General features: G+C 33.4%; 1 protein-coding gene across 12 annotated transcripts in view; it reads left to right on the top strand.

Moving 5' to 3' along the window:
* Positions 1–24,976, top strand: part of NEK1 (NIMA related kinase 1) — a 206,772-nt gene that overhangs the window by 28,255 nt on the left and 153,541 nt on the right. For 11 of the 12 annotated variants that reach the window (XM_063076750.1, XM_063076747.1, XM_063076748.1 and 8 more), the window contains 10 exons: positions 2,425–2,492; positions 2,729–2,815; positions 3,920–3,974; positions 6,798–6,998; positions 12,948–13,008; positions 16,107–16,258; positions 22,881–22,940; positions 23,186–23,245; positions 23,337–23,384; positions 23,548–23,622. In XM_063076750.1, the coding sequence (XP_062932820.1) occupies positions 2,425–2,492; positions 2,729–2,815; positions 3,920–3,974; positions 6,798–6,998; positions 12,948–13,008; positions 16,107–16,258; positions 22,881–22,940; positions 23,186–23,245; positions 23,337–23,384; positions 23,548–23,622 (867 nt within the window). The remainder of the gene's footprint in view (positions 1–2,424; positions 2,493–2,728; positions 2,816–3,919; positions 3,975–6,797; positions 6,999–12,947; positions 13,009–16,106; positions 16,259–22,880; positions 22,941–23,185; positions 23,246–23,336; positions 23,385–23,547; positions 23,623–24,976) is intronic. The other variant, XM_063076752.1, reaches the window with a different exon arrangement.

The following is a 24,976-nucleotide window of genomic DNA, read 5'->3' as shown; positions in this document are numbered from 1 at the left end:
TTCAGTTTCGTTCTTTATGCTGTGCCCTTTTGATCTGAGAATGTAGTTTCCTGTAAAAGTGTTCTGGGAAATATTTAGCTATATTTTTTCAAATATTGCTGTTTATCAATACCTTCATGGTTTTCTTCTATATTTTCTGTTAGACATAATTAGAGTTTCTTAATCTATCACTTCAAGTTTCTTCTTTGTTCTTCCATATTTTATCTTTCTCTCTGTAGTATTCTAGGTGAATTTCTCACCCTGCCTGACAATTAACTAAGTTCCTTTTTAATTTTGTGTGAAGTAGTGCTTGTCCCATCTATTTACTTTTTTATTATAATGAGTATTTTTTCTCCAAGATTTCTAATTGTTTTTTTCATATATATCTGTTCTTATTTCTTCTTGGTTTTTTTTTTTTTTTTTGTCTTTTTCGTGACCGGCACTCAGCCAGTGAGTGCACCGGCCATCCCTATATAGGATCCGAACCCGCAGCGGGAGCGTCGCTGCGCTCCCAGCACCGCACTCTCCCGAGTGTGCCACGGGCTCGGCCCTTCTTCTTGGTTTTTGTTTCATAACATCTTATTGTTTAAGAATGGATATTCATCATTTATATCTTTGCAATTTTCTTTTAAAAAAAAAAAAAAAAAAAAAAGATGACCAGTAAGGGGATCTTAACCCTTGACTTGGTGTTGTCAGCACCACGCTCTCCCAAGTGAGCTAACTAGCCATCCCTATATAGGGATCCGAACCCGTGGCCTTGGTGTTATCAGCACCATACTCTCCTAAGTGAGCCACAGGCTGGCCCTTGTTTGCAATTTTCTATACATAGTTACTTTAAAGTTTTTTTTGGACTGTTTTATAAAATTAATTTTATCTGGCGTGAATTCTTTTTCTGATGATTTTCTTGGCTGGTTTTTTTTTTTTTTTTTTTTGCATTAGATTTTTCACATGTATTGGATTTTTAATTTTTTTGCAGGCTCTTTTGTGGGAAATGTTTTATCTCCATAGCTCACTCATTTTTGATGGAGATTTCGTGATTGCCTCACTTGGACCCTCTCAGTTCCCAGGATGGGGAGTCCAGAAGGGTTTCAGTTTTCTTATGTCAAGGCCATGTGTCTGTCCTCTTACCTCCTTAAGCCTTCAACTTCTTTTTTTTTTTTTTTTTAATAGATGACTGGTAAGGGGATCTCAACCCTTGGCTTGGTGTTGTCAGCACCATGCTCAGCCAGTGAGCAAACCGGCCACCCCTATATAGGATCCGAACCCATGGCCCTGGTGTTATCATTACCGCACTCTACCGAGTGAGCCACGGGCCAGCCCTAAGCCTTCAACTTCTTATATAGCCTCATACTCCCAGGATGGATAGTGGGGAAAAAGGGGAACTGTGGTGGGAGCTCCATACCCCATCTTCCCTATCCTCTTTACCCTCTATCACCTAATCCCATCTCACCTCATATTCCATCCTAATCAACCCTACTCTGTCATTTTTGGCCTTGAGCACATACCTGAATCAAGTCTCCTGATTGATACGGAATTTAGTTCCTGTTACCCCACACACTCCTGGCTTTCACTCATAGAGCACTGGAGTTCTATATTTTTGAATGTAAAATGGTTGGGTAAATTATTAGAAAATTTTAAGGTTAATTTGTTACATTTAGACTAGTTAGAATTTTCAGGCAATTTTTTTGCAGGGGAGTTGGGGGAAGATCCAGATTCACTTTTTAAAATCTTTATTGAGATATATTTTTCATACTGTAAAGTCATGCATTTAAAGTGTATATGCAGTTCAATGATTTTTTAGTATAGTCACAGGTCATGAAACTATCACCTATCACCAGTCTCTAATTCCAGAACGTTCTTATCACTTCAGAAAGAAACATTGTACCCATTAGCAGTCACTTCCCACACCGCTCTCTATCTACACCCTGGCAACCACTAGTCTACTTTCTGTCTCTATGGATTTGCCTATTCTGGACATTTTATATAAATGGAAATCATGTAATATGTGTCTTTTGCCTATTTCTAAATAGGGTTATTTGTCTTGTTCTTGTTATTCTTGAATTGTAAGAGTTCTTTTTCTGGGTACAAGTCCCTCGTTAGATATATGATTTGCAAATGTTTTCTTCCATTCTGTGGGATGTCTATTCATTTTCTTGATGGTATCCTTTGATGCACAAAAGATTAAAGTTTGATGAAGTCCAGTTTATCTGTTCTCCTTTGTTCTTTCTTGGTATTTTTGGTGTCATATTTAAGAAACCATTGCCTAACCCAAGGGCATGAAGATACTCCTGTGTTTTCCTCTGGGGGGTTTATAATTTTAATTTTTATTGTGGTTTAGAATCCTTTTTGAGTTAATTTTTGTGTATGATTACCTTTTATAAAAAGTGCTGTCAGCTCAGAACTTGACTGTAATAATATTTCTAGCTGTTTTCCTATCTTTTACAGAACATATTTTTAACCAAAGATGGGACAGTACAACTTGGAGATTTTGGGATTGCTAGAGTTCTTAATAGGTAACATGTCAATTTTAAACCTTTTTTTGTGTGTGTGTGTATGTGGCTGGCTGGTACAGGGATCTGAACCCTTGACCTTGGTGTTACCAGCACCACGCTCTTGCCAACTGAGCTAACTGGCCAGCCCTAAACCTGTTTTAATATAATGTTTTCAGTGAAACTTTAACCCGTGCTGGTGTTTATGTGATCATTTATAATATCTTTAAGTTTCTCCAATAATTTTCTTTTTGTTCTAGTACTGTAGAGCTGGCTCGAACTTGCATAGGAACCCCATACTACTTGTCACCTGAAATCTGTGAAAACAAACCTTACAATAATAAAAGGTATTTAAGGTGATATTAATTCTATTATGTATTTCCTTTAAATGTTTCTGTAATACTATATTTATTAACCTTTAGAATACTATTCTAAAATCAGTAATACATGTATGTAAACATATATGTATATATAAAAGTACTTTTTAAATAAATGATGAGGGGAATTGTAAAAAAGCTATTTCACTGTCTTGCTGAAGGAACTATAGAAAGAATTACTTTATTATTTAAGTTATAATTGGAAATAGAGTGCTTTCTTTGGTCTTTCTCTTTTTGTAATAGTCACTTACTATTGAAGTGTAGCTAATATTTATTGAATACTATATGCCCTGCACTGTTTTGAATGCTTTCTGTGTATTAACTCTTAATCTTCATAATATTTTGTGAGATGTAGGTATTAATTATTCCTCCTTTCCTTATAAGAAAATCAAATGCAGAGAAAGGTAAAGTAACGTCTTTGACATCCATCCCTCAGCCTAGTAAGTGGTAGAGCCAGTGTCCAAACTAGGTATGTGGCTTCCGAGCCCATATTCTTTATCACTGAGCTGTGCTATGGCTAACAGATTGTGTAACATGTTGGTGGGAAAAGCAGTCCTGCCATTGAATTCCAATCACCCTTTATTTCCTCTCCTTCCTTCTAATTGAAAAAACCCAAACTAGAAACATTACTCAGTTGGCTGTTGCAGGTTTTTTTCAGATTTCATTTTAGTAAATTAATATTTTTTATGTTCATTAAAAGTGTTGTGTTTTTATAATATTTTTTTAAATTACGATATTTTGCACAGAATTGAATAAAGCAGTTTGACTTTTGTGAAATAAACATAAGTAGATAGAATTAGAATGTACATGAAATTTTTTGATAGTGCATTCTTTTAAATATTAAATTTTTTTAATGGAACTTTCAGGTAATTGCTTAGGCAACCATTAGTTTTCTAATCTGGGACAGCTGCTCTTGTCATTTGGTTACAGTTGAAATTTTGAGTTTTAAAAGAAATGTTTTATGGAGCATATAGTTTCCAAAGCATTTTCATGCTGCTTGTTGCCTTTAAATGAAAATTTTAAAAAAATACATTCTGATACTTAGAGGAATTTTCTCATTTTCTTCTCCCCTAGTGACATTTGGGCTTTGGGGTGTGTCCTTTATGAGATGTGTACACTTAAACATGCAGTAAGTAGAGTTTCTGAAATATTTTTTAAGTTACGTAAAAAACTGACTATAATATTTTTATTACTTTTGAAATTGTGTTCTTTCAGATAATTCCTTTATACTAGAAATTCTGTTAGTTTTTAAATTTCTCATTTTTTCTGAAGTATAATTTTAAATTTATTTTCCCTTAATATATATGCATATATGTATATTTGTTATATATTTCACTTTTTTCCAGAAAATTATTTAATGACAGAAATAAATTTCGTTCTTAAAGTTAAATTCATTTACTATGAATTTGATGATTTAGCTTAACAAATTTTATTAGTTTCATTTTACCAAATTCTCTCAAAACACTCAAATTATTTGAGTTTGAAATAGAAGTTATTTAAAGAACTTTGTTCAACATACTCATGGAGGGTTTATCTGTTGCTTTGCCCCCCACGGATTTGTTACCCCTTTACCCCTGGGTGACAGAACCACAAAGGATTACTCAAAGCCCATCTCTTCTGAGCAGTGAGAAGCCCTGAAGTGGTTAATTTCCTGGAGCCCTCAGAGAGAGGCATTCCTTCCATTTGGGAAATTAACCACAAATTGGGGTTCTCTTCCTGCATTTATTCTCCAGATCAGTAAGTTACAAGAAGAGAACATATGTGGGGTTATAGTTTAACAATATAGGCTGGTAACATTCCATAAGACAATTTAATAGTCACTTACTATCTCAACAAAATCTTGATCTTGGCAAACATTCCTCCCCCCTACCGCAGCTTCCCAGTAACTTTACATATCAATCAGTAACTTTTTTGTCTTTGAACCAGCAGCCTTGCTGTGTTATAACTCTTTATCTTACAACAGAGACTATATGGCCTGGGGAAAATTTCCTGTTTTTTGTAAGGTTGGTATTTGAAACTGCAAGGCTTTGGAAAACCAGGCCCTGTGAAGTACATTTGCTTTATGCATACTCTACATTTATCAATTTAAATACTTTTTAATTCAGAGTATTTAAAATTTTTACTTTTGAGACTTTTTTGAAATAACATATAACACACCAAAAGGGGATAGTTCTTGTCCTATATAGATTTAATCTTAAAAAAAGGATTTGAAATGTGAGTGATTAACGTTTCCCCCACTGATTTAACAATAATGTACTATATTTTCATTATGCAAAACGTCAGAAAATACAAAGAAGTGAATAAATATCATAAGCAGTTCTTCCAACCAGTAAATACCAGGATACTTTAAAAAGTTCATGGAAAAATAAAACTAAAAGAGAATGCGAATCTTTCCATGAACTTTTTAAGTACCCTTGTATTTTGTTGTTTCCTTCTAGGCTTTATTCTAGATTAATTTATAAAATGAACTTTGATTTTTTTTTTTCCTCCCCAAAAGTTTGGTTATACTGTATAAGTGGTTTTATAGCCTGTTTTTATTGCTTGATATTATTTGGGGAGTATTTTTCCTGTCATTCTTTTTAATGGTTGTATACTCTTCCACTCTATTGCCTTAGATGTTCTTAAAGCATAGCCTGCCAAAGTGATGTGGGATAGTAGTTATTAGATATATATTTGAAGGAATTGGTCAGTTTTTCTGTGACAGTATCATTTTAGGTTTAAAGCAGTGTTTTGGTTCTTTTTTTATTGCTTTTCATCTTCATTGTTATGTCATCATTGCTTCTGTATTTTGGAATTGTTTACTCTTAAATGGACAATTGAAATTCAGTAATTTATCAGACTTTATTTATGAAAAGCTTGTCAGTTGAGAGATAAATGAAAGTTCACTGGAGTAAAGGAATAGAAAACTATATCTTTTCTGCATTTAGGATTCCTTTTAAGGTGCACAAATGTTTTTACAAGATTGAATTTACTCAAATTTTTATAAACTGAATGACATTTGAAGTGTACTAGGAGAGCCTAAGATTTGGTAGAACTATTTTATAATTAATATAATTACTGATGCCTAATTTATAGTGCATTTTGTTTTCTTAATGTAAATATTAAAAACATACTGACAATTGTTCTATAGTATTTTAGCAGAGATGTCATAAGCTTAATTTGACCTTCTTTGAAAATGCCCCACCTCAGTTTTCTTTTTACTTCAATTAGATTTTATATTGTGTTTATTCTTAAAATAAAAGGATATTTCAAAAAATTTGTAGAAAAAAATAGAATTAAAAGATAATATGAATCTTTCCATGAACTTTTTGAAGTACCCTTGTATATATTCCTATTAACATAGCTTGTATTCTCCCTTGGAATATTTGGCACATTGCTGATTCCGTGGCCTTTGGAAGCATTTATACACACAAAAATAATTATAATGAGCACTCCCTAAAAGGAAAGTAATTAGTAGTTTTATTTATTATATTTCCCAAATACTTTTAGTTCTGCAGTTAATTTCTTATCTTAGTCATTCCCTGTGCAAAAGAAGGCAGGTATTAGATGAAGACCACCACGTTGTTGGTTTTTCCCTCCTTGTGGTTCTTTGGCCCTAATTTTGCTACCTCTAAGACATAAGCTTTTACCATCTTGATTATTGTCATGGTTTATAAAATCTTCATTCTAATTAATATCTATATCCCATCTTTTAGCATTTTAAATAAGTAAAAATTACTCTTATAGCAAGTTATAACATTTTGTTTTTTGAACTGATTTTCTTTTTGAAATACATTTATACATAATTAAGTAAACTTTGCTCTAGAGAATATATGCTTATTAAATTTTTTGGAAGAGGATTATATTTCTATTCTATATTGATAAGAAAAGAACTGTTTCCTATTGCTGATAGATATTCCCAGTTGCAATTTATGTATGTTTCATATGTGTTGACTTATTTTTTGGATTTTAGTTTGAAGCTGGCAGTATGAAAAACCTGGTACTGAAGATAATATCTGGATCTTTTCCACCTGTGTCTTTGCATTATTCATATGATCTTCGCAGTTTGTTTTCTCAGTTATTTAAAAGAAATCCTAGGGAGAGGCCATCAGTCAACACCTTACTGGAGAAAGGTTTTATAGCCAAGCGCATTGAAAAGTTTCTCTCACCTCAGGTATGTTTTTTACTTCATAATTAAAATTAAACAGTAGTGCTATAATGCTTAAATAGTATATGCCCTCCATTTTTGAAGAGAGCACAGCAGAACCTAGAGGGAATGGGGTGCCTTTTTCAACTTCATCTGGTGTCACCTTCCTTTCCATTCTTATGTAACTCTTCTTCTTGCTATTTGCTTTACAGTTGTGTATTATTTCTCTGTCCCTTGGGTTTCTTACTGTAGAATTATTAAACCTTTTTGTGCTTTACTTTCTTCACCTGTGAGCAGTGAGATTATAAATGTATCTATATCATGAGGTTGTTATGAGAATTAAAAGTGATAGTGCACATAAAGTGCTTAATGTCTACCACATAAGTACTCAAATATTCAGCATGAATTAAATATTATCAACATATCAATTTATTATACTAATATAAATATATTGTCAACATAATTTATATGATTATAATTCTATTTGATAGGAAATGATTGGAAACCATTGTTCTGTGGCCATTTATATGTATGTATACCAGATTGTCGACTCGTGAATTTTCCTCTAGTACTTACATGTGTGTGCATAATAAATATTTGTTGAGTTGAATTGAATTTTAATTTGACAGGATTTATAAAACACCTATATCAAATCAATTGGCGTAAATTATTCATAAAAATGTGATCATCTGAAATTGGAATTATTTTACTTTTCATGTTTAATGTGGCCTTTAATTTAAATAATCACTATTTAAACTCTTCTGTAAATAAGATGTCTAGCAAAATCATAGTTTTATTACTTATATATGCTTTTGGGAAGAGAAGGAAGTGTCATATATCCTTCTGGCTTAACAGAACATTCATGTGAACAAATACTGTTTAGAAAACAGAGATTTGGATTTAACTGTTAGTACCAGGAGAGTGCGTTAGTAAGCAAGAAGGCCAATTAAAATTTGGAGGTTAAAGGTTACTTGTATAGGACATAGCTACAACCTCTGAAATGTGGGTGTCTTACAAGGCTCCTTTGTTATAAATAACATTTGCAAGGACAGTTTTATGAGGCAGTGTGCTATTATTTTTTTGGCAACTCTAGAGAAGAAACAATGACTTCATTTAATCTTGCTGAGGTTTCTTTTCCCCCATACCAGCAGTTAGGACATACAGTCTCAAAGCTGAAGCACCGGAATTTAATTAGCTAGCAATGAAGGGGAAAATATTCAAGCCTGAAATACACAAAACTTATAATATGGAAAGAAAAAAGGGCAGATTATGGTTATTAACAAATGGAGTATTTGACATAACATATTTTCTATATTACATAGATCCTCCTTGTTGCTATTTAAGCACCACGTAGATTTTATTCTTCATGAACATCTTTATCTTTTGTTCTTTAGATTTATTTTCTGCTATACAGGCATACCTCATTTTATTGCTGTTCACTTTATTGCACTTCATACATATGCATTATTTACAAATTGAAGGTTTGAGGCAATCCTGTGTTGAGTATATTTATCAGCACCATTTTTCCAACAGCATGTGTTCAACCTCGTGTCTCCTTGTCATACTTCGGTAATTCTCAGGATATTTTATTTATTTTAAAAATTTTTTTGGCAGCTGGCTAGTAAGGGGATCCAAACCCTTGACCTTGGTGTTATCAACACCACACTCTCCCAAGTGAGCTAAACAGCCAGCTCTCACAATATCTTAGACAGTTTCATTATTTTTATATCTGCTGTGGTACTCTGTGATCAGTGATCTTTGATGTTACTATTGTAGTTGTTTGGGGTACCATGAACTGCACCCATATGAGATGGTGAATATAATTGACAAATGTTGTGTGTGTTTTATCAACTGGTCATTCATCAACTCTCTCCTTCTCCTTGGGCCTCTCTATTCCCTGAGACACAGCAGTATAGAAATTAGGCCAGTTAATAACCTTACAATGGCTTCTAAGTGTTCAAGTGAAAGGAAGAGTCACATGTCCCTCACTTTAAATCAAAAGCTAGAAATGATGAACCTTAGTGAGAAAGACATTGAAAGCTGAGATAGGCTGAAAGCTAGGCGTCCTGTGCCAAACAGTTAGCCAAGCTGTAAATGCAAAGGAAAAGTTCTTGAAGGAAATGAAAAGTGAAAACATGAATGATAAGAAAGCAAAATAGCCTTATTGCTGATATGGAGAAATTTTAGCGGTCTGGATAGAGGATCAAACCAGCCACAACATTCTCTTAAGCCAGAGCCTTATCTAGAGCAACACCTAACTCTGCAATTCTATGAAAGCTGAGAGAGATGAGGAAGCTGCCGAAGATAAGTTTGAAGCTAGCAGAGGTTGGTTTGTGAGGTTTAAGGAAAGAAGCCATCTCTATAACATAAAAGTGGAAGGTGAAGCAGCAAGTGCTGATGAAGCTGCAGCAAGTTATCCAGAACATCCAGCTAAAATAATTGATGAAGGTGGCTACACTGAACAACAGTAGACAAAACAGTCTCCTACTGGAAAAAGATGCCGTCTGGGACTTTCATAGTTAGAGAGGAAAAGTCAGTGCTTGGCTTCAAAGGGTAGGCTGTCTGTCTTGTTAGGGGCTAATGTAGCTGATGACTTTAAGTTGAAGCCATTGCTGATTTTCCATTCTGAAAATCCTAGAACCCTTAAGAAATATGCTAAATCTACGTGGCCTGTGTTCTATAAATGGAAAAATAAAGCCTGGATGACAGTAGCACATCTGTTTACAGAATGGTTTACTGAATATTTTAAGCCCACCGTCGAAACCTACTGCTCAGAAAAAAGATTCCTTTCAAAATATTAGTGCTCATAAACAAGTCACCCAAGAGCTCTGATGGAGATATACAGGGAGATTAATGTTGTTTTCATGCTTGCTAACACAACCTCCATTCTGTAACCCATGATCAAGGAATCATTTTCACTTCAAAGTCTTATTTAAGAAGTACATTTCATTAAGTCTGTAGCTGCCATAGATAGTGATTCCTTTGATAGATCTGGTCAGAATAAATTGAAAACTTTCTGGAAATGATTCACCATTCTAGATGCTATTAAGAACATTCATGATTTGTGGGGAAAAGCCAATATATCAACACCAATAGGAGTTTTGAAGAAGCTGATTTCAACCCTCAGAATGACTTTGAGGGGTTCAAGACTTCAGTGGAGAAGTAACTGTAGATGTGGTAGAAATAGCAAAAGAACTAGAATTAGAAATGGAGCCCGAAGATGTGACTGAATTGCTGCAATCTCCTGATAAAACCGTAATGATTGAGAAGTTGCTTCTTATGGATGAGCAAAGAAAGTGATTTCTTAAGATGTGGAATCTACTTCTGGTGAAGATGCTGTGAACATTGTTTCAGTGACAACAAAGGATTTAGAATATTCTGGAAACTTATTTGACAAAGCAGTGGCAAGGTTTCAGAGGACTGACTCTAATTTTGAAAGAAGTACTATGGTGGGTAAAATGCTTTCGGACAGCATCACATGCTACAAGGAAATCTTTCATGAAAGGAGGAGTCTGTGGAAGTGGCTAACTTCATAGCTGTCTTATGTTAAAAAATTGCACCCCAGCCTTCAGCAACCACCACCCTGATCAGTCAGCAGTCATCATCGAGGCAAGATTCTCCAACAGCAAAAAGATTACAACTAGTTTTTTGTGGGGTTTTTTTGGTGGCTGGCCAGGACAAAGATCTGAACCCTTGACCTTGGTGTCCTAAGGCTGTGCTCTAACCAACTGAGCTAACTAGCCAGCACTAAAAAGATTATAGCTTGCTGAAGGCTCAGATGATCATTAGCATTTTTAAGCAATAAATTATCTTTTAATTAATGTATATACATTATTTTTTTAGACATAACGCTATTGCACACTTAATAGACTACAGTATAGTATAAGTTTTATATGCACTGGGAAACCAAAAAACTTGTGTGACTCGCTTTATTGCAATATTTGCTTTATAGTGGTACTCTGAAACCAAACTGGTAACATCTCTGAGGTATGCCTGTATATCACTGGTTCATTGTTCAGGTGAGAAGGTTTGTGATACATTTTTAAAGGCTATAATTTTGAAACAATTTATAAGTTTTACTACAACGTATGAAATATTATTTCTAGTGTCACTGTAATGCTCTGTACAATTTTTATTTTTAATATCTAAATTATCTCAGTGCCATCAGTCAAGGTTTGTGGGGCATAGTTCTTAGTCTTGCGTACCCTGGCAACTTCTTCCTGGATGTGGCTTAACTAATCATAGGTAAGCTCTGATTCATTAGGAATATAGGTGCTGTCCCGTAGAACACTCTGTGGTAATGAAAATGTTCTATATCTGCATTGTCCAGTATTATAACCACTAGCCACATGTGGTTATTGAGCACTTGAAATGTGGTTGGCTTGACTGAGGAGCTGAATTTTTTTTTTTTTTTTTTTTTTAAAAGATGACCGGTAAGGGGATCTTAACCCTTGGCTTCATGTTGTCAGCACCACACTCAGCCAGTGAGCTAACTGGCCATCCCTATATAGGATCTGAACCCATGGCCTTGGTGTTATCAGTACCGCACTCTCCCGAGTGAGCCATGGGCTGGCCCTTGAATTTTTAATTATGTTTATTTTTAGTTTTAATTCAAATATCTGCGTGTGGGTATTGGCTACTATAGTGGACAGCACAGCATAGGGATTCCAGAATCATACTGTATTCTATATACCCCTTCAACTCTCAGTTGACACGAGCTAATGCACAAGGGGAAAACAAACTCATACTCAGACAATGAAAAAAATTATTCGATTTGGGAACAAGATGGAGATTATAAAGCATTCATTTTCTTTCAAGAAAAAGAAAGGGAAAAAAATGCATATGTTCAGAAGAAAGCATGTTCACCTAGGTGTTCTGAATTGCCTGTGAATCATACTTTTGCTTACATTTATCCTCTAATGCAGTGATCCTCAAAATTTCACACACATGACAATCACCAAGAGGGCATCACTGGGTCCCACCACCACGATCTTTGTTCAGTCATTCTGAGGTGGAGCCTGAGAATTTGCATATTTAATAAGTTCCAAGTGATGCTGATACCACTGGTATGAGACTTTGAGAACTACTTCTCTAGGGGGCTCATTAATGGGAAAGACAATCATCTCAGGTCATGGTTTTTTGCTTGTGGGAATATCTGGTCCACTATTACTGTAGGAATATTCTTTCTACCAGGCCTCAGTCCTCTTGAAAAGAGAGAGAATTCATTTGGCCTTTCCCTTTCCCACCTAGTAAGGGAAAAGCAAGTTTAAATTGAGTTCAATCTTTGTTATCTTAGTTTTACATTTAAGGAGAGAAAAAAAAATAGAGTGAGTAAGGAGCAAAAATTACCTGCAGGAAATGTAAATGGTTTTTGATTCTCAAAATATGTTTGTAAATGTCAGAGAATAAGTAATGGAGTATTTATAATAATGCTAAAAAGAGATACTTATTAAGTTATGTAAGAATATTTAAATATTTATTCAATAACATGTTTACAAATATTAGTGCAAACTCAGTTGACATGCTGAGGGAATTCAGCATAAAGTTAAAATAACTGAGAGGTTATTCTGAGGGAGTTACTTTTGATAATGAAGTGATTCTTTAGTAGTTTTGAAGTAAATGAAGGATATGGGTGCACACAGAATATAGAGGTTATTCCAGATAGGTGGTTGTGTTAAATTCCTGAGATATGGAACAGGCAAGTATTGTATGGTGGCCTATGTAGTGCATTAGATTAATGTGAGAAGAAAGCCTGTCTGGAGAATAAACATAGATTGGTAAGATTAGGAGGGAGTTAACATGAGAGGAATTTGCTGAATGGATTACTTTTTGCTGAATGGTTTTAATTAGTAAGATTTATTTGGCAGCATAATTATGACTGAAAAAGAAAAAAAATGTATTCTGATTAATGGGAAGATTTTTTTTATATTGGAAACTTAACAACTTTTCTAACTTTTTTTTTTCTTTTAACCCAAGCTTATCGCAGAAGAATTTTGTCTAAAAACATTTACAAAGTTTGGAGCACAGCCTATACCAGGTAAATGAAATTTAATATGAGGCCCCTTTCATCTGTTCATAATAATTAAGCCTAATTATACTAGAAATGTATGTATTTATAATAAACTGGGATAATTGTAGGATAAATATAACCCAGAGGAAATGTACCTTAAAACTACTTATGATATATATCAATATATGACACTTCCTGATAATTTAATAACAAAATTTCCATTTATCTGTCTTATTTAAATGACATCTGGCTTGAAATCTTATATCTTTATGAAATGCTTAGCTGATGTTTTGGGAACATTGCTATAGAATGTTATAAAATCTCCAATTTAGGAGTAAACATGTAAAAAAAATATTTTGAGAAATATTTCATATTCTGAATTTTTTTTTTAAACTAAATGTGAAGTCAAGCACTTTATTAAGGGTAGGTTTTCTTGGTTTTCTTTTAAATAATGAGATCAGTAGCATTAGAACATCTTAGGATTGTGGATGTGGTTATATATTATATATACATATATACATATATTTGTGTGAGAGAGAAATTTTTTGTGTGTGCATAGAATGATTTCAGAATGGATTTCTAAACCAGTGGAAATTATTTAAGATGTAAGGAGTGCTTTCTGTGTTCTACTCCATTTTGAGTTTAGATAAACAAATAAAAATAAATATCATATCATAAAAATGAGTCCATATAAGCTGCAAGTGTGTTCTCAGGATGGCCAACTGCACTTAGCCCTTTTTAACAACCCTTAGTCTCATACTCTCTTGTGCAGAGACTGTCAGCCCCAAGAAATCAACTCACTCTAAACAAAAATCACTGACTGAGACACACAGCAGAATCAGCATGATCTCTCCTGGCAGTCAAACGTCCTAAGAAATCAAATATTAATCAAAAGCTTCATTGTCGCAAAAGCCAGAAACACCCAACATCAGCACATATTTCCACGTGGGTAAGCCTACATAGGAACTAGAAAGTTATTTGTTGCAAGAGGAGTTGGATGAATGAAATGTTTAATAGCATGGGGCTAAAATAGGAGTGGTATTGCTGATGGGCCGATAAATATTTCATGGTCTCCAACCCCTACATTAAGCTTCATGCTAAAGGTAGCCTTGTCACTGAGCCTAAGAAATGCTCAAAAATCAGACAAGTAATTCTTCCTCTTCTCTGGAAATCGGATAGGAACTATTTATATCTGTCTCTTAGGAATCTTCATTTTTATGCTTTTGTGCCTCTAACCCCTTTTCTATGGAAACATGGAAATTTTGTTATTTATCAGAAAGTGTTGTATATTGATGTGTATCATTTACAACATTTCTTTGGTTGTATTAAAACATTTAACCAGTTTATAATATTGTGACTTTGTATATCTGCATTTTAATATGATCATATAGTTGAACTCTCAAAGAGAAATTTTTTTTCTCACACTTCCTAGTTCCTGGGTCAAGATGCATTTGGAGTATGTGTTTGGAAAACCTTACCTTATCACACTGTATCATCAACACAAATTACTTCTGAATCTCTAAAATGCCAACCAAATGGCTAATATTATTTTTATAAGAGCTTACAAAATTATGTGAATAATATGTTTACTATAAAAATTAAAAAAAATAAAAATGACCCCAATTTTAACACACACTGTTATATTTGGTATATCTTTTCTGTAATGACATATGCGTAATGATTGAAAATTTGGATTGTGTTATAAACAAAGTTTTGTTTCTTTTAATTCACAGTATTATATGATGAACATTTTCTTATACAATTAAATTTTCTTTGAAGAACTGAGTTTAATCATAGTATTTCATTGTGAACTACCAGTTAAATTTTTTCCTCCTTTCCCCCTCCTACAAAGAAAGAACACTTGTTTGAAGAGATTGATTTAAATTGATTTAGTACATGATAGAATCCTGAGCTACAGAGCAGGCTGGAAGATGAAGAAGGAAATCTGCTATTCACACTGTGGGGGAGTTTGAGCAGAGAGGTACCTTAGCAGATGTGGCAAATAGGAGAGGAAAGGTTGATGTAGACTATACTCTTTGGCTTCCTTTAATATCCTTGAAAGATGTGAACAAATAGTATAATTTCTTTTTAATTAGTTTGTTGTTCTTGAATTTATCATTGTTCTAAGACTGAACCTCATCTAGGTTTCAACAAGGGTTAAATACATAATACTGCTGAGTTTTCTCTTTGTGCATTAATTTTTGAGTTTCTCTGATTATTTCTTTTAACCAACTCATAAATATTGTTCTTGATACAGATTGCTCTCCAGAAAGCTTGACCAATTTATATTCCCACAAACAGTGTAAGGTATCCATTAAAATAATAATGATTATTTTAAGGTGTTTGTCCTTCAGCAGGTCTATGATAGGTATAGACATCATTCAGACCACACTCATTTCTCCGTATCCACGGAGGGTCGGTTCCAGGACCCGTTAAGCATACCAAAATCTGAGGATGCTCAAGTCCTGCTGTTGGCCCTACAGAACCCAGTATATGAAAAGTTGTCTCTCCATATCCACATGGATTCCACATCCCTCAAGTACTATTTTCCATCCACAACTGGTTGAAAAAAATCTGCATGCAAGTGGACCCACCCAGTTCAAACCTGTGTTGTTCAAAGATAAACTGTATATATGAAGGAAAAAAAGTTACTCATAGTGAAGGAATTAATGTTTAACAGTTTCTCTTGAATTCTGTTTTGATTTTGAAAGTAATTTATAAAACGTGAACTTTTAAATTTATTTTTTAGCAGCTTTATTGATATGTAATTTACATACCACACAATTTACTGAGTTAGTCTGCAATTTATTGTTTTTTAGTATATTAACAGATATGTGCAACCATTACCCACAGTCAATTTTAGGGATGTTCTTTTTTTAAATGAAAATTTTCAACATCTTAGAGGAGTTTGGCCTTTTGCTTTCAAAAAGTGACTTTAGTGTAAAATAGTTAAGGCATTGATAAATGCCTGAAGAATGATTAAAGCATCTGATGAAAAGTTATAAATGCTGTGAATGATTGTGAAAACAAAAAAAGTGCTATCTTAAAGAATTTTTAAAATTAGAGATTTAAAGATTTAATATAAAGAACTGCTGGAAAAAAATTCTTTTTCTCTTTTCATGTAGCCAAAAGACCAGCTTCAGGACAAAGCTTGGTTTCTGTTGTGCCTGCTCAGAAAATTACTAAGCCTGCTGCTAAATATGGAATACCTTTAACATACAAGAAAAATGGAGATAAAAAATTACTTGAAAAGAAACTACTCCAAAAACATAGACAGGTATGATAATGTTACAAACTGGGTATTAGTAACAAATTCAATTTGACCTTATTTTATTACAGCTCAATTCAGTTATCTTGATATTCATAGGATTGTTTTTAATTTACTGAGGAACATTGTTGTTCTCTTCCTCACCGCTGTTCTAAAGCTAAGAAGACTTACAGAAATCATAAAGAAACACTAAGTAGCGACTGGAAAGGGAGCTACCCCCTTGCCCATCATACAGTGCACATTCGTGGGGAATCTGGTGCTCAACCATTCGTAGATGACCTGATTCTGGGTCAGGGTTTCCTTTGTTGCAGAGCAGCTCCTTCGCTGTGATCTGAGAGTCAGCCCTCAATGCAGGGGTTTGTAAAAAACACAAAAGATTTTTAAAAAGTAAAAATAGAAAAAAATAACTAAAGGAAACATTAAGTAGATATATTAAGTAAAGTAGTTTCTACAGTTAAAAGAAAGTGATGTTATAAATGAAATCACTTTCGAACAGCCTGAGCAGAGTCACTTGTTTTTGTGTGCTAAGAGAATAAAGGTAACTGTTCTGAACCACTAGTCGGCAGAGCATGGAGGGTCAGTGGAGTAGAGCCTGAGCTCATGTCTGAGAATAAAGCATGTATGTGAAGCTCACATCTGAAGAATAAAGTATGTCTACCTTGCATAAAGCTGTCAGATATCTTCTTTCAATTACCTGACTCACGACCTGCACGGGAAGGGGTAGAAGGATATGAGATTCCAGCCCGACAACAAGTATTTAAATATCTTATATGTAAGGCAATAAAGAACATAAAAAGATGAATACAATCTTTGCCATCATGTAACTTACCCAGGAGTTGTGTAGGTGTTTAAGTAATCATTCTCTTCTTTTTCACACTACTGTGTAATCTATTTGAAAGCTGGTCATTTATAGCAAGCTGCAGTATTATGTTAATATTTTTAAATTGTTTGGTGTTGTGGTTCACAGATTTTTACACTGGTGCTAGACTGGCTGCTTAAAAGTTAACCTGTGAAATTTGTCAAAATGTTGACTGCAGGGCTATAGTCCAAAGATTTTGATTCAGCTACTCTTGGGGATATGTATTTTTTTAAAACAACTATACTGAGATATAATTCACATACTATACAATTCACCCATTAAAAGTTTGCAATTAGGTGGTTTTTAGTATATTCACAGAGCTGTTTAGTGACCTCCACAATTAATTTTAGAACATTTTCATTACCAGAAAAAGCAATCCTTTTCCCATTAGCAGTCACTCCCCATTTTCCCCATTCTCCTCTTACTCCCAAAGCTCTAGGCAACTGCTAATCTACTTTCTGTCTCTATATAAATTTGCTTATTCTGTACATTTCATATGAATGGAATCATACAGTATGTGGTCTTTAGTGACTGCCTTTTTTCTCAGCAAATGTTTTCAAGGTTGACACATGTTGTAGCATGTGTCAGTACTTCATTTCCTTTCTATTGTCAAATAATATTTCCTTATTGGAAGGAATATGTATTTTTACAAAGCTCCTGGGTAATATTTCCCACTAGTTTAAATTCTGTATACATAGAACATACCTTGAAATGTTAACTGTGTGTTTGTAATACTATGGAGAGCATTATCTACAATTTTTATTTCTTGACCCCAGAGCACTCTCATAACTATTTTAAAACTGGTGGTTGCTGTCCATTAGTGGTGGCAAAATCATGTTAGTGGGTGAAAAACGGGGACATTTTTTTTTTAAAGAAATATAATTGAAAGTAGAAAAGTGTATAATACACAAAAGATATTTTGTGGAACTTAGGAATGTGTGTGTGTATGTGTGTATGTATGTGTGTGTATGTATCTTCACTGGGTCCAGATGGGAAATACTTTTCGTACTGTGGGTTGCTTTTACAAAAATTTTGAAAGCTACTATTTTTTAAATATTTCAATATTATCTTCATCTCATCAACTCTAGTGTCTTTTCTGGAGTTATGTGGTAAGATACATGGTTAGGTTATGTGAGAGCTGAGTTGAAATAACTAGCCAAAGTTAGAGGTTAGGAGTTAGGAATTAATAATACCATGAGGCGGTAGAATGGTTATTGGAACGCACTGCCCTGGGTCATTTTGTCAAGGAATAAACTCACTATTTAGTTAATCATGAGAATGGAATCAGGTGTGATATTTAGGACCATTTATCACATTGTCAGTATAGCCCTGAGTTAAAACATAGTGTATCGATAAAATTGATTGATTTATGATGGTCATTTAATTAAAATGCCAAAGCACATGGTAAGAGAATCATTTTTCTCATTTTATTTTATTTTATTCTTTTTTAGAATTTTTATTTTTTTATTTTTTGTTGTTGGATAGTTTATTATTTATTTTTTTGAATTTTAACATCAATATACAGTGTAGTTGATTTTCATGTCCCTTTACCAATTTCCTCCTTTCCCTCCCTATCCCATTTTTCTCATTTTATAAGTTTATCAACCCACCGGATGGTGTTACATATTCTAAATATCAGCATTTTATTGGGCTCATATTAAATGATGTATTCATTAAAGTAAAAGAGTTGCATTTCACAAGAAGGAAATATACAGTTTAGGTTGTATATCATGTTGTTTTCTAAAGTAAGCAGAAGCTTTAAATTTCTTTTTGAATTCTTTTTCAGTAAAAGTAAACTTTTGCGTGCCTTTCTAGTTCTTTTTTATACATTGTGAGCAATATAAGTTAACAATATGATTCTGAAAAAGTCTTATTAATTTCTTACTGATTGAGGATCATGTTTATTTTGTAATTTCTGAATTTGCTTTTTATGTTTACAATTTTAGTGCCTATCTGTTATGGTCATTTTACAAAATTTAGAAAATTGAAGTAAAGAGTGGTATATAAAACTAATTTCATAACATCAACTTTTGATAAAATACAGCTACTGTTGAAATGGAATTGTTAGTGGAGACAACTTTTAATGATTTAGTCAAACTCTGAATTATTTTAATAATAACGTAAATGACTATCAAAGTATTTTTTTAAAGTAGTATCTGCTTTACTTTGTATTGAAACCCAACACAGGTAAAAAAAAAAATTTCGTACAGTATTTTTTTGAAATACCATATTTTCTAAGGTAGCTGAAAATGTACTGGTACATAATAGATAACTTAAATTTTTCTATAAATAATTTTTATCTTTTTTGGTATATTGAATTGTATTTGGAATTGTTTGCAAAATGGATCATGCATTAGACTTAACCTTGTGTATTAGTTTGTTTCTGTTGCTTATGACATAAATTCCGGAAACTGGGTGATTTATATAGAAAACAGAATTTATTGATTACAGTTTTGGAGGCTGGGAAGTCTAAAATCCAGGTAACATATCTGGTGAGGTTCTTGGTGGTAGCAACAGTGACCCGGCGGTCTCACAAGGCAGAAATGGCAGAGCAAAGAGATAGAAACTCGTGCTCTCCCATTAAAGCCCTCTGAACCATGCCCCTGACTACTGTTATTAATCCATTCACTGTGGTATGGTCCTACAATCTAATCACCTCTTCAAGGCCCAACCTTTCAAGTACCATAATAGGATTTCCCACCCTCAACATTTACAGTGGGAATTAATCTTCTAATATATGAACTCTGGGGCACACAATTCATTCAATCCACAGCAACTTGATTATAAAATTGGGTAGTTAACCTAAGATAAAAAAGAAAAGCCATAGGTCAATTATACTTACAAGCACACATGCAGAAATCCATAAAAAAGGATTTTACATTTATGTAAAAATCATGAAAAGCTAAAATTAAAGGCAAATCAAATTAAGCAGTTTAACAAAAGAATAATAAGCTAATAATTATCTAGTAGAATTCATTCCAGGAATATAGGGATGGTTCAACAGTAGGAAACTGATTACTGTAATTTTACTGCATTAGCAGATTAGAGGAGAAAACCTCAGTAGATGCTGAAAATTTAGTAAAATTTAACACAAATTTTTGTTTTAAACACTTCTTTGATTCAAGAAACAGAAGGTAAAGTTTTTAACTTAATACAGTATATATATGAGAATAGTTCAAAAAGTTCATGGAAAGACTTGTTTTATCTTTTAATTCTATTTTTCCACAAATTTTTGAAGTACCCTCGTATATACCAGAAACCTATCTCAGGCATTATACATAATGATGAAAAATTGGAAGCATTACCATTAAAGTCAGGAAAAAGACGAGGTGTTTGCTGTCATTGTCTTCATTTAATGTTTTGCCAGAGGGCCTAGTCAATGCAGTTAAAAAGAAAGAAATTAGAAACACGAATATTGGAAGAGAAGAGAAAACATAGACCTTATTTACAGATGATATGATTACCTCCCTAGAAAATCATAGTGGAGCAGCAGAAAACTATTACTAAATTCAATAAAGTGGCCTGACAGAAGATCAACATGCAAAAATGAATAATCATTTAAAAAATGAAACGGTAAAGAATTAGTAACAAACCTCCCAAGTACTTTAGAATAGACTTAACAAGAAAAGTATAATTGTGAAAGAAAGGAGTAAACATCAATGGAAACAGATATAGACACAAATAACAATATGGATAAATCTGGAAAACAATGTTGAGCAAAAGATACAAAAGAATATATATTATATGATTCCATTAGAACTCAAACAAAAAAAAAAACCCGGTAAACTACAGTTTTTAGGAGGACATATGGTAACACAATAAAGAAAAGCAAGAGATGGTAATCACAAAAGTCATGATGGTGGTTACATCTGGGGGAGATATATGGGGTTTGAAAGGGCACATGGAGAGCTTCTAGGTGTTGGCAACATTATATCTTTTTCTTAGGTGGTGGTTACATGGGTATTTCCTTTATTTTTGCTAAACTTGTGTTATCTTTGATCTACTTTTCCACAGGTGACTTTATGTCACAGTAAAAAAAAAAAAAGAAAGAAAAAGGGAAAGGAGATGGATAAGTGTAACAGAGAATTCCAGAAACTGACTCGCGTGTGTGTGTGTGTGTGTGTGTGTGTGTGTGTGTGTGTGTGTGTGTGTGTGTGTGTGTGTGTGTGTGAGAATTTGTTACATGATAAGTGAGGCATTTCAAACCAATGGGAAAGAGATGTATGAACCAATAAATGTTATGAGATAATTGGACTTTATCAAGGAAAATATTAGATTCCTAACTCATTCACAGTGATCAAAAATGTGTTCCAGATAATGATCTAAATATAAAAATGAAACTATATTAGTGACAGAAGTAATTATAGTATTGAGGTCTAAAATGTCTTCCATAGCAAGATAGTATATACAGACACCATAAAGGAAATAGATTAGTAGATTTAGCTATATATAAATTACAAATTTCTGTGCAGTAAAATAAATTAAAAATAAATGAAAAGAGTGGGAAAAAATGTTTGCAATATCTATAACATAGTTTTATTTTTTACAATGTTTAAATTGCTCCTAAAATTGAACAACCTCAAAACAAAGTGAATAATTGTTATATAAAAGAAAAAATTTTAATATTTAATATACTGGAAAATATTCTCAGCCTTTCTAAGAAGCAGAAATTCAAGACAGATTGATAATATTCAGTATTTATGAGAACGTGGAGAAATGAGTTCTTTTGTGGGATTATAAATTGGTACAGCCTGTTAGAAGGGCAGTTTTTCTTAACATTTCAGTTATGTTTTCACCCTATAATTCTGTCTTAAAAGTTTGCCCTTCTGAAAGACTTGCATATGACACCAAGATGCATTAGAGGCAAGTTTCTTATAGCATATAGATTAGGAAAAAATTGGAACCAATGCAATGTCTATCCCTAGAGGAATGGTTAAGTTAATTAATTATATCCATAGTATGGAATATTGCTGTTGTTAATTTGCTTACTACGATGTGAAAATGTCAAGACACATTATTAAAAATTGTTTTTCATCTAATAGCACATTATTATGTTTATGTAAAAATCATGAAAAGTAAAATTCTATAGGAGTATATAGTTACATATGTATTTAAATGCATAAAACAATGTCTGGAAGGATACTCAAAAATATTAACAATAGTCACCTCTGGAGGTGGAGAGTGACATAGACTATATACATTTTTACTCTTGTTTGAATTTTTTTTTTTTTTTTTTAGTATGACCTGTAAGGGGATCTCAACCCTTGGCTTGGTGTTGTCAGCACCACGCTCAGCCAGTGAGCTAACCAGCCATCCCTATATAGGATCCGAACCCGTGGCCTTGGTGTTATCAACACTGCACTCTTCCGAGTGAGCCACGGGACGGCCCTCTTTGTTTGAATTTTATGTAGTGAACATGTATTGTATAACTAATCTTTTTTTAGAAAAATTCATCTCTTCGTTATTGGGTTTTTGAAACGATGATCTACTATAATGTTAGAAAACCTAAAATTAACATTCATATCTGAAAACAAAACTATTTAGTTGATGATTGGAGAACAACCCTTTTCCATATTTTCTGTGAATCTAATGTTTCTCATTAAGCAGCATATCAAACACTACAGTGTTTATTTTTAAAGATAATATATTTTGAAAGAGAGTGACAGCAATATTGGTTTTACCTTTTTCTTATTTAAAATTTTTATGAATTTGGAATTTTCAAATGAGCACCTCAAAATCTTCATCTAATTTGTAGTTTTACTTTTTGTCCAGGCCCATCAAACTCCAGTGAAGAAAGTGAATCCTGGAGAAGAAAGGAGGAAAATGTTTGAGGTATAAAGACATCTGCTGCTTATTTTAAAGCTTTGCAAGAATAATTACAAAAAAAGAAACAAAATCTTACGTTATAAAGCCTCCAAACCTTTCCTCCTTGTTTCTTTCAAACAAATACCTATAACTTTTTTTTTTTTTTTTAACTTCCCTGGGTGTACATCAGCCATTGGTATACCAGCTCTCCTGATAAAACTAGAAAAAGTAGGAATTATTATTGATAAAAATGTTTTTGCTTTTTTTTAAAGGAAGGAATAAGAAAGAGAAGGTTGGAATTAGCCGAAAAAGAAAAGAAACAAAAGGATCAGGTAGTTTTTTGCTCCTATTTCTTCCTTGTTCAAGTTGTAGGTGATGATAATTTCAAGACTTCTAAGAAGTTTGTCTTTAAAATTGTTACAGATTAGTTTAGTGAAGGCTGAACAAATGAAAAGGCAAGAAAAGCAAAGGGTAAGAGAATAACCTTTTTTCCGTGGTACATTCTTCTCCTCCCCATAGACATAAATTTCTTTTTAAAGAGTACATTGATTTCCTTTTTATTGCTAAATGTATTTCATATATTTTATATTTAATACTTGAAATGGTGTTCTGTTTGTTTGTCTCCCCCCAAAAGTTGGAGAGAATAAATAGGGCCAGGGAACAAGGATGGAGAAATGTGCTAAGTGCTGGTGGAAGTGGTGAAGTAAAGGTAGGCATTTGATACCAATGTAGTTATACTACTGTTATTTTTTTCCTCCACTTTTGCTTTGTACTTTAAAATGTATGTAACTAGCTTTTTTTTTGTATACACTTAATTTTTATGCAGAATTCTCAGCATTTATTATTATTATTATTCTTAGCTTTCCTGCATGTATCTGATATATAACTTGTATTGATAAGTAATATGTGACACTGTAAAAATTGCTTTAAAAAGTTTTATGTGAAGGTCGTGATACACCATTCCTGTTAGAGGAATCTTTTAAAAATCAAATATAGTTTGCCACACCTCTGCCTAAACTCCTTCTGTAGTTCAAGTAGCCTTAAAGATTAAGTTCTCAGAGGATCCTTCTTAATCTGGCCCCTGCCAGTCTCTCCAAATTAATCTCCATCAGTTCCTTACCGCACACTATAAGCTGTATTCATACTGAACTAAAAACCGTATTTGTAGTTTCCTTACTGTATGTATCCTGCTGAATCTCTTTGTCTTCACACTTGTGTTTCTGTTTACTTGATAGCACCCCTCCTTCCCTATTCATCCTCAATTCCACCTCCATTTATCTAGATAACCATTTACCTAATCATTTACCTAGATACATTAATTCAGAGATTTTTTTGTGTATATTTAGACCATATACCTTGGTCAAGGTACTTACCTTTCCTCAGCTTTAGTGTCTTCATTTAAAAAAATGTTTATTTTCTGATAACAGTGCCTGCAGCTTGGCTAACAGGGGCTCATACAGTAATTTACTTTTCCTTTCTTTGTTCCATCAGTCTGAGTCTTGTACTTCATCTTTTACTCTCATTGCGTCCTATATGTATTTCTATCTGTGGTACACCAAATTCTAAGATGGTCTCCAAGATTTTCAATCCCCAGTGTACACACCATGTATTATTCCCTCATTATTTTCCTTGGGTGGAACCTGTGAATATAGGTTTAGTAGCTCCCTTGATTAGGTTATGTTTTGTGGCAAATGGTGGTGGTATAGTCACTCTCATGATTGCATTAATATATAAAAGTCCCTCATAGTAGACTGGAAGGGGAACAGAAGTCACAGAGACATACTTCTGCTGGCCTGAAAGACAGCAAACATTCACGTGGCTAGAAGGTATAGGTAGCCTCCAGATCCTGATAATGGTCTCTGACCAACAACTAGCAAGAAAATGGTGACCTTAGTCATATAGTCACAAGGAAATGAATTCTGCCAAGAACCAGTGAGCATGTAAATGAATTCTGCCAAGAACCAGTGAGCATGGAAGAGATTCTGAGCCTCAGATGGGAATTGTAGCCCTGGCTAACACCTTGATTTCTGCCTGGTGAGATTCTCAGCCAGGGACTCAGCTAA

The sequence above is a fragment of the Cynocephalus volans genome, chromosome 13 (genome assembly GCF_027409185.1).
Source record: "Cynocephalus volans isolate mCynVol1 chromosome 13, mCynVol1.pri, whole genome shotgun sequence".
NCBI classification, from domain to species: domain Eukaryota; kingdom Metazoa; phylum Chordata; class Mammalia; order Dermoptera; family Cynocephalidae; genus Cynocephalus; species Cynocephalus volans.
The sequence above is the reverse complement of the archived record's forward strand: the minus strand, read 5'-3'. Positions and strand labels throughout refer to the sequence as shown.